Here is a 15,898-nt window from a genome sequence, read left to right as displayed (position 1 = left end):
TTCTATATCTTCTGCATCAGTGCAACACTGCGTTTCAAGTTATGGGTACTGGCAAAGTTTCATATTTTTTCATTCGGTAGTTTTTGAGAATATACTGTTCGCAAAATTTGGCCTTAGCTCCATTAGTAGTGTCAGTGAGTGGATCCACAAATCACTGCTTTGCAAGGTCCTGTGGCAGACATTGTAAGCTGCAATGGGGGATTACTTACAGTGATATCAAGATGAACTTGAACATCTGTTCTCAGTCACTGTGAGAGGAAAAAGTTGACGTATCTTGACACTCCAACCCCCCTCCCCCACACACACACACACACAACAGTTACATTTTCGTTTGAAGATACAGAAGCAGTTGCAGGGATGTAGTGGATAGCTTTTTGATAAATCAAAATCTAACGAGTAAGAATTCCAGTCAAACAATAGTTGCAATTCCGGTAGACCTTGATAACAAACACAGATACATTGTTAATTTTGTTAAATTTTGCAATACATTAAAGATGCAATGTACTTAAAAATGAAATTTCTGACGTAAAGGATACACACTTAGAAGAAACTTTACGATGTAGTCTGCAAGGACTGTGCAGGGATATTGGAAGATTCCTCATCTTCCCATGCAAAGCACCTGACCCTCATCAGCCAGAAACAATTTGAACATTGTCGTCATGGTGGCTTGAAAAATCCAGTTTTAAACTTGTGGAATTTGTTGGGTTTTTTTGAAGCTGCATAAAAAAAAAAATGCATTTTAAACCTTTGATGAACAGAGCGCACAGTAGACAGAATCTAAAGCTGAAAATGCCCCAGGGGCCAGTAATTGAAAACAAAGGTGATTCCTGTAAATGCAACACAGTGGGCTATGAGTCAGTGTATTTATTAACATCAGACTGCACGATGATCTTTTATTTACTGTGCTGTCAGAAATTCGTGGCGCACGGGTGAATCAATTTAACCTAAACACAGCAGTTTGTATCAATTTATCTTAACGTATTCATATTTTTCCACAACAATGGAGGCAAGATTTAAAAACGTATCTTCATGAATTTATATAAAATACTAAAATGGGACCAACCGCTCACCCCTCAGCTCGTGTTATAGTAACACTGCGTGTGTTGTGTGAGCTCATTAATGCGCAGAACAACGCGCGCAGTCGCTGGCCTCGATTCTTCGACGATGCTCTAAGGCCGAAGAAGGATTGCACCGTCTCAGTATTTACGGTCTCTGCCAATGACTTTGCAAGTTATCTTGACCTCGTAGAGCGTCTCTTGGCCGAGATATCGATCGATAAAGTGACGCGGTCCAACTGAGCGACTACAGGCTATGTGTTATCTCTTGTTTCCCTGTCATCATCATCTTCATCATTGCCTTTCTCACCCTGCACCAGGGTATAGGCCACGGACAAACACCTTCCACCTTTCTCTATCCTGGGCTAGCCTCTTGATGTTATTCCGTGTCTTCCCACTTTTCTGTGATTCTTCTCCAGGTTCCACAAGGTCTTCCCCTTGATCTCTTGCTGCTGTGTGTTATCTCTTGTTTCCCTGTGCTGATGTACTAATTGTTGAGTTTATCGCGTTTTGCGATGATTATACAAAGTTATTTTGTACACCACCTGTCTAGTCAGATCAAGCTGCAAGTTAATTACATCCAGTCCCCCCAAAAACTATGCGCTGAAAGAGTTAATTAACCACTTCAAGCTTGTCATGATTTAAGGCTGGAATCTATGTATATGTACTCACCCGCTTCCGTACCATGTACCTTTAAAGTATGAATTGTAGTATGATGGTGATCAGAATATGTGTACTTCTAATTATTATTGTTTAACTACTTTGCCACTTTAAGATAAGTAGGTCTACAATGTAACTAGTTTAATAAAATTCTGTGAAAATCTACTTTGTATTCTTTGTAAATTTCATTTTGATTCTACCAAAAACACTCTTAATGCTCGGAAGAAATAATATTTGCAGTTGTCTTAAAGTCCATGTCAATATTAAATTCGTGTACCCAAATTAAGCTCAATTATTTGTAATGGCAAATGGAAAAAAAACTTCATTTTGTCCATCTGCCAACCACCAACTCTGTCAGTTGTGTATGGTCTTTATTAAACTAACTGTAAATTTACCCCATTGTATTGCCAGCAAACTGGCTGCCAGAAGCTCACAGTACACACTAGACTACATACGGCACGTTAAGATTTCAGATATTACGGATGGATCTAGAGGGATGTAGTGTGTTGCAAGCGAACACAATACAATTTTGTGTAATTAATGTATAAGAGTACAATTTTTAAAAATATAATCCGACTAAATTTGATCTATGAAAGTGCTATCATTTTAGGTCTTGGTCAATTTAAAAAAAGAAAATGATAGTTCATTTTTAAGTCACCTGGAGAACCTTTAAAGAAACCTCACTGTCTCGCCCGCCCTTGGCAAAATATCTGGCGTTAATGCCAGATATCAGCCCCATAACATACAGGCTGGCAAAGGCCCATGGGGCTTTTATTTAGTAAGACGCTCAAGTCTTAGTGACAAATCATAGGGAGATAACTCATTACTTCATCTAGTGATTGGTAAACAAATTCTCTTGACGTTGGGCAGTCTGGGCTACCTGTATTTAACAGAAGACATGAAAACCTCATTGTACCGCCAGCCCGATTGAACTGCCAACTTAATGCTTGCCACCAAGGTAGGTGTTTTCCTTTCCAAAGTGTAGGTCAATCACATCCTAGAGAAGTATTATGGCTTGTCTCTGTATTGGTCTTAGCTTTTGGTTGATTTGTCTTTTTTTGTAAATGGACAAGCTGAATTTTATTTACCTAGAGGTTCCACTGTATTTTGTTAACTTTAATGGGTGGTTGTCAGGTGCCCGGGTATGATTTGCTCTTTCTTTCCTATCAAAGTGTCTATTGTTCTCATCTCTCCTCCTCCTATTCTGAGATTTTCATATGATCAATTTGTGTTGCGAGTGCTGTTTAACTTTTACTTAAACTAAATATAAACGAAATTAATTTTTGTTTTTTTGTTTTTTTAAAATCCAGACCTTCCAGGAGCCAAGAACAACAGCGGTTCTACCTGGCGTGTTTTTTCAAATTATGGAAGAAGTCGACGTGGTGGCCTAAGAGCATCAGGCTCACAGGTGCCTCTGACGCCAGAGGCACGCCAGCGGTTGTTGGAGAGGCGTCAGCAAAGAGCCGAGGACTCTCGTGTCCGGGTTGAGAAAAAAAGGTTGGCTCTTGAGAAATATCGGATTCGACAACGCGAAGTGAAACGACAACGCGAATTGCTCGATCGCCTTCAGATCGAGAACTCGCCCACCAAGCCTGGAGATGGCTCTGATTCTCCCACTGGCGTTATCATATCTAGCCCTCACAGAAAGTTTAAGTTTCAGTCTTTCAGAGGAGGAAGGGGTAAAGGTAACTCTGTAAAGCGGTTGAGTTTAGAGGATGCGTCCTCACCTCATGGTGCATCTGTGAAGAGCAAGTCCTCTCTGTCTTCTAGTGGCAGCAGTCACACGTCCAAGCATGAGACACCCAACTGTTCCAAAAGTGCCAAACGCATCTGCATGGATGCAGATGTTTTGGGTCGTATTGATCAAGTTATTGAAGATGTAGCAAAAAATTCGACTTCATCAAGTGTGTCAGTAGCTGCGTGGGAGGATGAAGGGTTGCAAGAAGACAATGAAGGGTCGCAAGAGGATGACTCTAGGACAAAAATAGACCCTGCTGAGGACTCTGAGACTTTCGACCTGCAAGAGGACTCCTTCTCTGGGGATGAAGTGGAAGTTTCTTCATCGTCTTTTGAGTCTAAGAGAAATATAGTTGATGCTTCTTCGTCTACAAATAGCGAATCCACCAAATCTCTCAGAGGAAGTGGTGGAGCTGAGTCGTCACGCCCTGTGATCGCTGATGCTGATAGCAGCACGCAATCGTTAGAAAGACGATCAAAACGACAAGTGAAACGGATCAACTATGCAGAGTTACTTGAGGATGATTATGAAGACGAATCTTCATCACAGGCAAAAGGCAGTAAACCTAAGAAGTCTGAATCTGTTTCTATATCTTCTGCATCAAAGTTGGCTCAGAGTGAAAGTGGCACGGCATCTGGTGAGTCTGTCAGTGAAGCTAATGAGGTCAGCTCATCTGTGTGTGAAGCCAACAAGCCAATTCTCTTCAATGACGAGGGTGGGAGTGTAGGACAAAAGAACCTCCCACTGAGTCAGGTAGGTGCTTGTGACCTGAACACTCACAACTTGGAGAGATCCACGCCTGCAGCTCAGACTTCAGACCCAAGCCCGAAACCCTACCACGTGAAGAATCTTTTTCCTTCAAATCCTCAAAACAACAGTGATTCTCAGCAGACACCACGTTTGTCTGGTCATTTACATCCGCACATGTCTGTGCAGTTCTTGACTGGACAAACAGTGACCCCTTACCACCCTGGTGATCAGTCAGAAAGTGCTCCCCCTAATTTTTTGTTGAATGTGGCAAGCACAAAATGTGATGGAGACAAGCTGTCTCCCAGGACACCGGACAATTCTCGAGAGACTAGCCACCACAAATCAGGACACTCTCCTCCTCCTGCTGCTTCTACAGCTTCCCTGCCCACGCCTGTCAACTGGACGGTGCAGAAAGAAAGAACTAGCAATGGAAAGCTCATTTTGCGGAAGAGTCCCTCCGGTACTTCAGCAGACCAGTTTGTAGTATCCCTCGAAGCACCCCCTGTTAGTCACCACAGCTCAACTAAACTACCTCACAATTTGATTCCTTGTCCTCAGGGAAACTTCCCATCTCCTTCACATGATCGACTTTCCTCAGGGATGACAAGTGTCTCTGCAAGTCTGTCCCAGTGGGGGGACTCCTATGGCCACTTGTCCTCCTCGCATTACACAGCCAAGGAGGCTACTGTCCACTACCGAGCTGGTTTACCGCCGGAGGCCCATCCACACTCGCAGGTTAAGCTGCCGAAGTGTGCCCTTCCTCCCCTTCAACCAGAAAGCCAATTTTCTGTCCCCGACAGCAGAGCTCCTATCAGTTCATGCTTGGTTTCTGTTAGCAGGAGAGATCATTTAGGTCCCATGTTGCCCCCATCCCTCCCCTTGTCACAGTCACTCTCTTTACCACAGTCACAGCAGTCACATATCCAACTAGTGGCCTCTCCGATGGCCCCTCAAACAGGGAAGAGTGTTATGCAGACTGCAGGGCCTTTACCTAAAGGACACCCTAGAATGGTTGGTTCAGAATCAAACATCTGGCATCAGATACACTCCAGATTAAAAGTGCCTTATGGTAGAGAACCCCATCCTGGTATCCCATACCCTTTGACCTCTGGTGGAGTTCCAGTGCCTGTTCAGTCGCCATGCCAGCCTTCTCCCCGAATGCCTCAGACCCCACACAATTCCTCTTATTCTGACCCTCGCAGTCCACCCCCAGCTCACCAGAGCAAGCCAACAACAGGAGGAGTTTCTGATCGCAATTTTTACAACACAATGTACAAGGCGATGGGTTCACACCCTCTCGGTGCTACAGCTGGGCCTAAAGTGATGCCATCTGCCATTCAAAGTACACAGGTACAGCTGTCATCCGCAACACACAGAAATTCCTCATTAACTTCCTCTGGCAGCGGGAATCATCCCTATGGTTACTTTCCCCATGCTGCGTCTGCCTCTCAGCTGGTTGGGCCACGTGGACATGAGGTTGTACCCAGCAGTAGGCAACAGACGGTCCTCAAAAAGGCAGCGGTGAAGGTATCAGAAAGGCCAGGGCAGGGCGGCCAAATGACCCACTCTGGCCACAGTTTGCACACCTCTCAAGTGTTCCCCACTGACATCCCACAGATACGCCCTGATGCTCCTCATAATAAGGGCCCTCTTGCTCCTGCCCCAGAGCATGCAAGAGATAGGAATGTCTTCACTGCACGAGGGATGCCTCCATTGATTAATATGATGGATGTTATAAATACCTCCCAAAACAGTTGCTCTGTGCGGAAACCACCACCAAAGACAAAAGTAACCAATGCAGCATCTTCACAAAATGTCCATGCTGTTGAGCATGACAGCCGTGCAGCTTCTGGCAGTCAAATGTTGCACAATTTGGCTATGTCCTGGCCAGGGGTAGGAGTGCTGCTTGATGTCGCTCAAAATCCTCATCCTCAACATGTTGCTATAGTACCCAATCCTCCCCCACCTCTTGTTAGTATATCTCCCTACCAAAACCCGCAAACTGTTAGTGTATCTGCCAGCTCAAACCCTCAAGCTGTTAGTGGCAGCCCCATTTGGGCAGCATTCTCCCTCCGGCCACCATCGGCCAGTTTGCTAGTGGATGCTCAGCCAGTCAACAGGAATCAGATGGCACAGCCAGTTTCTTCTGCCTCTTCTCCTCAGACACAAATTCCACCGCAGACTTCTAAAGTGCCAGCTCCTGTGAAGAACATTAAACAAGAGAGACAAGAAATTGCAAACCAAGAAAGTGATCAGCCTTCCAGTATGCTTATTCCTTTGCGAATTCATATCAGCGATCCAAGTGTGAGTGCTAATTCTAAACCTGTTACTTCTGATAGTTTGGATAATGATAGGCTTGTCTCCACTTGCACTAGCCACCAGGCTTCTGTGGGAGTTGCCTCCAGACCAGACCAGTTACATGCTGGCCACAGAACTTCAGAGACTTCTGTGACCAAATCAGGAAGTGTGCTTCATGGGATTGAAGAGTCTGTGTCCCACTGTACTGATGAAGCTGTTGACAGCAAGGCACGTCTGTTTCAACTACGGGAACGTCCTACAGATGTAAGTTCAAACTCGCAACCAGTGTCCAAGTGTGTATCGAGACAAAGTGCATCGGAATCTTATATGTGCTCAGCTGCATCTGCTACTGTTACTGTCTCTACATCTAGTCAATCTACTTCAACTGGAGCAGTTACAAAAACAGTACCTTCAGGCAACAAGACAGTAGTGACATCACACGTTACAACACCTGGCAGTGACATGACCGCAGTTACATCACATGTGATATCACCCTTTGGCAATGATATGAGCAGCGTCGAGCGACGACACACATCTGATAGATTGAAGGAGGCTGCTGACAGCAAGTATCACTTATCTCGTCTGTTATCGCAACAGAGAGCAGCAAACCAAAGTTCAAACCCTCCCTCAACTCAGGAGTCCGTATCAACACAACGCTCGTCTCAGGCTGTTGCTAGCTCTGCAATACCCACGACGATAGCAGCTTCAGTCACAGCTGCAGCAACATCCTCTTCCGGCCCTTCTCCATCACCTCAAGCAGTGACAAGAGTGACGATGTCTCTGAACCAATCATATGTGGCTCGTTCATCTTTGTCTACCAGAACACTAGCCATGCCTGGTAGTGACCTGGGAGAGACTTCTGACAGCAAGGCTCACCTGGCACAGCTGTTGTCGCTGTCTAAAAGCTCAGACCAACATGGGACACCATCGGAGCGTCTGTCTAATCACGGAGTAACAGGATCTGTCTTGAGTCAGGTCTCTGTGGTGACTGTAGCCTCCTGCTCTGTCTCAACAGTTTCTGAATCGGCAACCCGTTCGGATTTGCTGGGATCAAACTTGGTGACAGCTGTTATGACCCAATCAGTCCCATTAGTTTCTGAATCAGTAGCCACCTCAGTATCAACAGGGTCGAATTCTGTGACCACTGTCATGGCTCGGTCCGTCCCAAAAATGACAGAATCAGTCCTCGGCTTGGCATCCACTGTAGCAGCCCCTTCCACATCCCTAGGAGACCCAGCCTCCGGTCTTTCTTCATCAACTAAACTTTCCTCCGTGCCTCTGTCTCCAACCAGAAGTTCACAGTCTGCCTTCCGGCATGTGACTCTGTCAAGGAATGAACGGTGTCCAAACGAGACCAGCGCTCATGAGACTCCATCTAGCACAGAAAGTTGTACTGACGAGACTGCCGCCCAAATATTGCTGTCTATTTCCACCAGCACCTTTGCTGAGACTACTTCTCTTCCAGGAATTGTCCACTCTGATAATAGTACACGACTGACCACATACAAATCTGGGTCGAGCTGCGGTTCTGGAGCCGGCGCTCAGCCTCTTCCAGGGGCAGTGCCCTTGACCTTTCCAGCTTCACAAAAAGGAATGGAGGTGGCTGGCTCTGCATCTTCAGTTGTCACAAATAAGGTTTTGTCCAGTTCGTCCAGTCAGCTTTCGTCTCTTAATTTGCCGCCCGCCGGGCCTCGGTCTGGAGAAACATGTACTCAAGCTCAGGTAGCAATAGTGGTTGAACCTCCTCCCCCTGCAGCGCAGTACACTGCACCCCGGGCCCCTGTGAAGGCTTCTCCCACCCTAAGAAAGTTATGGACTCCACTGGAAGACTCAATATTTGCCTGGCACACTTCAGACTCAGCCCCTGATAGGTCTGAGAGGTTGCCTGCCGGGCACGTGACGGTCAACTGTCCTGATGATCTATGTCTGCCCACTACTGGTGTCTACACTGTGTCGGTCACTGTGGCTGATGGATGTGGTCAAGGCTTGGCAGTGACCACCTGTGGACAAGATCAGTCTGAAGAGCTGTGCATCAAGCAAGAGCCACAGACTCCTGTGAGGACCCTCAACAGGAGGGAGGTCATTGATCTTGTGGACTCCGACACTGACCATGAGGAAGATTTACCTCCAGGTCAAGACGAGGTTAGGGACTCTCTGGCTTCTGGCATCTCAGATATGGCTATGGATAAAGTGTTGGGTGGTGTGGAGGAGTCTCAAGCAGGAAGTGAGGGGGTATTCCATGAGCGAGAGTCACCTGCAGTATCAGATGTGGAGGTTGTCGCCGTGAAAGAGGAAGCGGTGGTACCTGCGCAGCCATTTGTTCCTGATGAAGTAATTGAGATAGACAACTCAGATTCTGATGATGACCAGAGTGACCTTCATATTAAGGAAAAGGACGGCTCTATAGATAGATCTAGTCTCCAAGGTTTTTCTCAAAGAGTTTGTGTGGTAGAGGATTTGTCCGAAGCTGAACATCTTGTCAGAGATACCAGTGTTTACAGCTGTGATGCTCTTCCTATCCAACAGCCTTCTGAACATTCAGCAGTTAAAGATGTTTCTCCTGCTCAGGAACTCTCAGACTCTCCGAGACACACAGCTGGTAGTTCTGTATCTGTTGAAAAGCACTCTGAAGTTCAACGAAACATGTCTGAGGAAATCCCTTCTGAAGGTGTGTCTGAACGGCAACCAGAGAGGCCAATGTTGGACTCTGTAAGTACAGCTGTCATAGCCAAAAAGGAGCATCATCTCTCAGACAGCTCTGAAGGGCCTGTATCTCACTCCAGCTCTCAGCCAAGCTGCATGCTGCCCAACCATGTGGGTGGACCTCTGAACCTGACAGAGAGACAGCTGGAGTACATTCAGAATCGTCTAGCTCGGGTCAGTCAGGACGTGGCAGCTATCACAGCCGGCGGTCAGCCTCTCACGAACTCTCCGTCCAGTCGAAGGTTGTCTACTTCCTCCACCGGTGGACTGAGCTCACCTTTGTCGATAGACAATGCTGCAACTTCGTTGGGTCTGTCCCGAAAAAGTGGCGCCAACTCGTTAGCAGCACTGAAAAATGTAAAGAGGGAAAGAGATGAAGAGGATGACAGTATTTACATTTCTGAAGAGGATGATGTGGAGGAGGAGGAGGATGAGGAAGCTAACCAATCCCTCTCTGGGGCTTCATTGTCTGGGTCAGGGACTAGCACCATGGAGAGCAATGTCCAGAAGTTACTGCTCGCCCTGGGCTCCTGGAGTCCAGCGGATGTCCGGGAATGGCTGAAGAAGAACAAGCTGGACTGTGTATGTCCAAAGTAAGTACCTAAATATGATTATTGCATTTATTATTAAATAATAGCACATTTTCATGCTCTAATAATGATAATAAATGATAAATAGCATTTGTATAGTGCATGCCCCCACTCGAAAGCAAGCTCTATGCGCTTTACACTATATTATTACCCCAGCAGACCAGAGGACACTCACATTCTCAGCTTCCTGGGAAGCATACAGTGCAAGCAGCTGATTAAGCGCTCAAACACTAACAAACTGACAAGATCTTTCACTGTCTAGTCTATGGCTTGGTACCCATTTTCACCTGGGTAAAGTGAGGAAAATTAGTGTAAATTGCTTTTCCCAAGGACACAACAGCGGGCCCGCGGCTCGAACCCCCGAACCCGCAACCTCACAATTACAAGTCCGGTAACCTAACCACTAGGCCACCAAAGCCACAGCATGCTGTATTAGTAACCCAGCAAAGCTTACAGGGCAAGCAGCTGATTAAGTACTCATTCACCTACAAATTAACCAGATCTTTTGCCTGTCTCTAACTGGGTACCCATTCCCACTGTAGTGAAGTGCCTCTGCCTAGGGCAGGGGTTTGAACCATTAACCTTTTGGTTGCAAGTTCGACATCCTAACCATCTTGTACCTTCATTTCCTTGTTGGAATAGTTTGCTCTATGCACAGATGTATCTGTGGGTGGCTAACGGATGTTCTGGTGTGGTTAACTCCTTTTTTTTATCATCCAACATCTTAATTGTCATTATATACCTCTCCTCATATGTTACTCTAAAAAAACCCACGTCAAATCTTCAATTTTTACCTTATCTAATTGTGTTTCAAGTACCTATAAAACTCTTTCTAAATCTAAATAGATGCAGTTTGTTCTTATTGTGTAAATTACGTTGATGTCTGTGGTGTAATAGTTAGGCACTTTGCTGTTACTCTGTTAAGATTTGAGTTTAGTTTCCAAATGGGAAAGTCGTTTTATTGAGTTACTACCTCCGTCTGTCTGTTGGGATGCTCAGTCCCACTCAGCTTGTGTAGGCCCAGACTGGCAGGGTCAAAGTAGCCCACCTCCTTATTGGTTTAGGATCTGTGGAAGGAGGTGCCAAACATTTTTGATCCGTGAAGTAAATCACAATGATTGTTCTTCTCAATTTTAGCTTTGTCCAAATGTGTTTCTCTTTCCTTGGTGAGTTTCCTGTTTCTGAGCCTACTCTGTTTGGAGACTTCATTGACGTTCTCTGCTGCATGCTCTGGTATGGTCATCATCATCATTGCCTTTCTCACCCTGGGTCAGGATATAGGCCACGAACAAACACTCTCCACCTTTCCCTATCCTGGGCTAGTTGCTTGATGTCACTCCACGTCTTCCCACTTTTCTGTACATCCATTTCCGTGACTCCAGACTGTATCCAGTGGGTTTTGCTGACTCCTAGTATGTGCAGCCTGTATCCTTTCATCTCTTGTGTCACTTGAGAACTCTTTCCTGCTTCATACATGGTGCGAACATTCCACAACGCAATCCGGAGACACTTGTTCAACTAAGAAGGTTTCGGGTCAGAAGAGTCTTTTCGGCTTTGTCCGCTGTTCTTCATTGTTCCTGCTGTTGCAGAAGCTCCCTAGTCTCCCAAGATGGAAAAATTATAAGGCATGTTTGTTCGTGTTTCTATAACTTTCCTTTTTTACTGGGTCGGGTAGTTGGCCCTCCGCAAACTGTAACTTTTCGAGTGGCCAGACCTACGCATCTTTAGTCGCCTATCACGGCATGTGTATTCTTTACTCCCCCATAGTAAAACTATGGGGCCCCCCACCTGCAGGGGCGTCTGGTATGGTAGGATGGCTTTAATGTCCCTCTCTGTTACGCTACCTTGGAGGCAGAACCGTTGAATTTTCCATGTCCAATAATTATAGGATTGAGCCTCGTGACTCTTGATGACTCTTCAGTCAACTCAAGTTCTAAAGATGCCCTACCAGGAATTCAAACCCAAGCCATCATTTCACTCTCTTTGCCCTGTCCTTTATGAACTAGGTATGGTTAAGAGGTCGGTCCTGAGCAGTTGTTTCTTTTTTAATTTCGTGAAAACCTATTTTTTAGTATTGGCCTATAAGCTTCCGGTAAACTCTTGATTTAGGAAGTAGTATGGAATGTTAATTGTAGGTGTTGTATACTCTTCACCCAATCAACTCTATATTATATATAAAATTTAGCACTTACAGGGCGTGAGCTTCTACTACATGACTGTCAGAGCCAACACAGGGTAAGAGGGACACAAGATCACATGATTCTCAATTAAGGGGGGTCTAGCTAGCTAGCTGCCAAGAAAAGCTAGCTATCTACGTCATTTATGCAATTTTTTAAACCATATTTTCCCAAAATATGTGGTACCATCCCAGAAATAAATCAAAATGCTTAAAAACAGTTTAACCCAAAGTGTTATGTAACACCAGCGGCCATATTGAAATTGTACTATACTTAGGAAAGTCTTAAAATTTTGAAAACCAAAAGGTATAATATTAATTTTATAATAAATATCAAGTAATAATAATCTTAGTTATAGGTACCTGGCTTGGGTTTTTTTTGGTATACTTCCAATGTTCTGAAATTTCTGGGGGTTCCAAAGTAATGTCCCTTTTTTGGTACCTATTTTGAACACAAAATCAAATTGTAAATACGGATTTCTAAATATTAAGGTACATTTTCTCAAATAACTAGCCAGGTGTCTGTAACTACCAAATCTGCTCATACTTTGAAGGTTTCAGTACTTTTTCTTAATTAGTAGCTCAGATTTTAAGATTTTAGTGATGAAGGGTATTTCAAAAATAAAGTTTTGAGAAATGAAAATGTCACTGTGTAATTTGAGGGTTTGCTCCTTCTTGTGGTTCCAGTGCCATATGCACTATTATTTTTAATCACATAAAATCTAATTTCTGTACAGTTACAATTAGACTCTAACCTCATTTATGGAAGTTTAGTGAACCAAGTAGACACAAAATGTAACAAAAAAAGAGAGGATAAGTGACCAAGCAGTCGTTTTTGCAAGAGGGGGGTGAGGTCGTTTGAGACATATTTTCACCTCTATTTTATTAATTTTTTTTAACCAAATGGACCAGAACATCTGATTTAGCAATGATCAAAGGTGTTAAAAAGCTGTTTTCCAGAAAGTCAATAATTTCATCGAAAATTGACCCAGAACATTGCCCGCTAGACCCCTTAAGCAATCCTCCTCCACACGAGACTCAAACTTGTGTCTTCTGCATGCAACGACAAAGTGCGTTTTTAAAGCATAACAGACACTGGTGGATAGGTCTAGTATGAGGCATTAAAATTTAGTTTGAAACATTTTATTTGCTGCCATTGAAAGAACATGCATGTGTTGTGGGCGTACAACATCAACAAGAATAAACTTCTTATGATTGTCTTCTTCTTAGCTTTTTTAGCGGTTGGATGTTGTTTCTTGTACTTTTCTGCAATGACACACCTGGACACCTGTCTCTTGCAATTCTGTCTTCTTGGGTTGTTTTGGTTCTAAGCCAGGTTTCTATGTCCTGTTTCCATCTTCTGTTAGCTCTTTCCCTTCCTGTCTTGCTGTCTACTTTTGCTTAGATTCTAAAATATATAGGGGCACCATGGTGAAATCAGGTGCACGTCAAAATTATGAACTTGAAGAAACAGGCATTTTTCTGCCAATTTTGCAATTTTTATAGAATTTTGGTTATTTGTTTAAACATCTTTTAAATTATGTCCGCATAAAAACAGATTTCCATGTGATTGTTTTAGAAAAAAGTTGATTAAATGCATATAATTTTTCAGTTTTTAAGTACTCTTAAATTATTGAAGTTACTAAGCTTTGGCACCCATTTTCTTGCTTATTTTACCCCTGAAATCAGGCGACTCCACCTCCTTCAATTGCAATATTTAGACTTCTATTAATGATTGATGGGTATTTTTTTCATCGACAGCAAGACAAATAAATAAACTGTATGATGATATCAATAACTCCACATGCCCAAAAATTGACGAGCGCCTGACTCCACCGCGTCAGGACGTATGTTTCTTTAGTGAATCATGGTGTTTGGTATGTCCACAGTCGTTCAGTTTCAGATTCATCATGTTCTGGAGGAGTGTTGGTGTTTCTATCCTATTCCTCATAGTACCTCTTTATTCTTAAACTTCTGTTTCCAGGATATTCTTAGAGTTCTACTATAACATTTCCTCTCCAAAGCGACAGTATCCTCATTTTTCATCTCTTCTTCTGATATTGAATAATTCTTTTTTTGTTGTTTTGTTTTTGTAAAGTGTTTTACGGCGCTCGCAACTGCATAGGTCATATGAGCGCGCGGGACACACCTAATATTTTCAGTTGGTAGGAAATTTTGAATTTTGCCCGGGTGGCGGCCGAAGCCTACTCTTATCGATTTTAGACCACCAAGGGATCTTTAGCGTGCGCAACTTGCACACGGGCCCTCCGAGATTTTTCGCCTTTGTCCAAGAAGGCTAGGTGTAGATCTTTCCTACCAAAAGATCAGGGTTGTGGCAGAAAGACAGCTGTAAGAAGGAGTCAAGGAGTAGCAGTAGAAAGGCTGCAGAAAGAGTCAGGAGCCCAGAGGAGGGGGCAAAGGAGGTGAGGGGGTGGGGGCAGAAAGAGGAGACGAAAGCAGACGACAGAATATTGCTAGAGAGCAGGAAAGGAGGTGAAAGGAGACAATTTTAGAGAAGAAAATTTTTCGGTCACTACCCGGAATCGAACCCGGGACCTTTGAATGAGAGGCCAACACCTTAACCTCTAGGCCACGAGAGCCCCCATTGAATAATTCTATTTTGTTTGTTTGTTACAGACTGAGCAGTTTGGATGGCAATGGGCTACAGAGAATCGCCTTTGAACATTTTCGTGACCCAGACAGGTTCTACACCAGGATCAAGAAGTCCTTGGGGCTGACAGTGTTCCAGAGTCTTGTGGTCATCAGGGGTTTGAAATCTCTGCTGGAGGACCAGAGCTAAGCTCGGCGTTTGCTGTGGAGTCGGGTCAGTTGGGTTCTGTTTGTCAAAATCAAATCAGATTGATCTTGGGGTCAATTCAGGCACATGCATATTGGGGTGACGGACTGATGGAGGTAGTTTGTTACTCTAGCTGATAGATCTGTGAAGGCCAAATGTGAGGCGGGGTGTTGCAACCAGGTGCTTGTCAAAATAATGAATTTGAAGAAACTGGCATTTTCTGGCCGGTTTGGCAATTGTTATCGAAATTTTGTTTTTTTGACTGAACACCTTTTATGTTTATTTAATGTGCCGGTGAAAATTTTCCGTTCTGGTCGCCTGGTGCAGTTCTGGGCCAGGCCCGATAAGTCCGTGGCAATGGATCTCCTGGATGGGTGACCAGATGGTGTAATTTGTACTGCTGGCTGTGTGACTGCAAAGTGTTAAGAACTCATTTCTGTGAGGATTTTACTTAAATTAAAGGCACAAAAATTGTAACTTGTCTGTGTCCACAGATTCTCAGGCTATGTAAATAACCAAACTTTGGCGGCATTTTCTCTCTAATTTTACCTCTGAAACCAGGCGACCCCCACCTCCTTCAATCACAAATTTGAAATATCTTGACTTGTAGTCAAGATAAATGGGTATTTCTTTTGTTGAAAGCAAGGCAAATTAACAAACTTTAAGGCGATACCAATAACTCCTCATGTCCAAAAATTGACGAGCGCCTGATTCCATCGTGTTGTGACACCGATGTAAAATACCTGACTGTCAAGATTTACACTTGCCATATTACACAAGTTGGTCAGGATAATTTTTGTTCTTTCTATTTGATTTTCCTTGCCTTTGCCATTTGTCATTTTTGCATAATATGGTATATATTTTTGAGAAATTGGCTTGCCTTTTCATGTAAAGTACATAATAAAGAATTTGATATGTCAAGTATTAAAGTGCTTTAAAGTCAAAGGGAGTGTGTGACTTTTAAAGGGCTCTTTTAGTTAATGAATCATGTTAACTGAATGTTGGTGTGAGTGTTTTTTTTTCTTTTTTGAAGCATAACATATATGATATACTTCGATGCTAACACATTTTCTAAGTGATTTATAGATGTCTGACACCTAATCTGGACATGTGACGGCAAGTAGAAATGAG

At 43.9% G+C, this 15,898-nt stretch overlaps 1 protein-coding gene across 1 annotated transcript in view; it reads left to right on the top strand.

Moving 5' to 3' along the window:
• The window catches only part of LOC101856669, a 24,034-nt gene extending 8,691 nt beyond the window's left edge, over nt 1-15,343 (top strand). The window contains exons 2-3 of the mRNA XM_005101227.3: nt 3,026-9,797; nt 14,608-15,343. Coding sequence (XP_005101284.1) covers nt 3,026-9,797; nt 14,608-14,770 — 6,935 coding nt within the window. The 3' untranslated portion in view covers nt 14,771-15,343. The remainder of the gene's footprint in view (nt 1-3,025; nt 9,798-14,607) is intronic.
• The last annotated feature ends 555 nt before the right edge of the window (nt 15,344-15,898 follow it).

This window comes from Aplysia californica, unplaced genomic scaffold (assembly GCF_000002075.1).
Source record: "Aplysia californica isolate F4 #8 unplaced genomic scaffold, AplCal3.0 scaffold00275, whole genome shotgun sequence".
Classification (NCBI taxonomy): Eukaryota; Metazoa; Mollusca; class Gastropoda; order Aplysiida; family Aplysiidae; genus Aplysia; species Aplysia californica.
The sequence above is the reverse complement of the archived record's forward strand: the minus strand, read 5'-3'. Positions and strand labels throughout refer to the sequence as shown.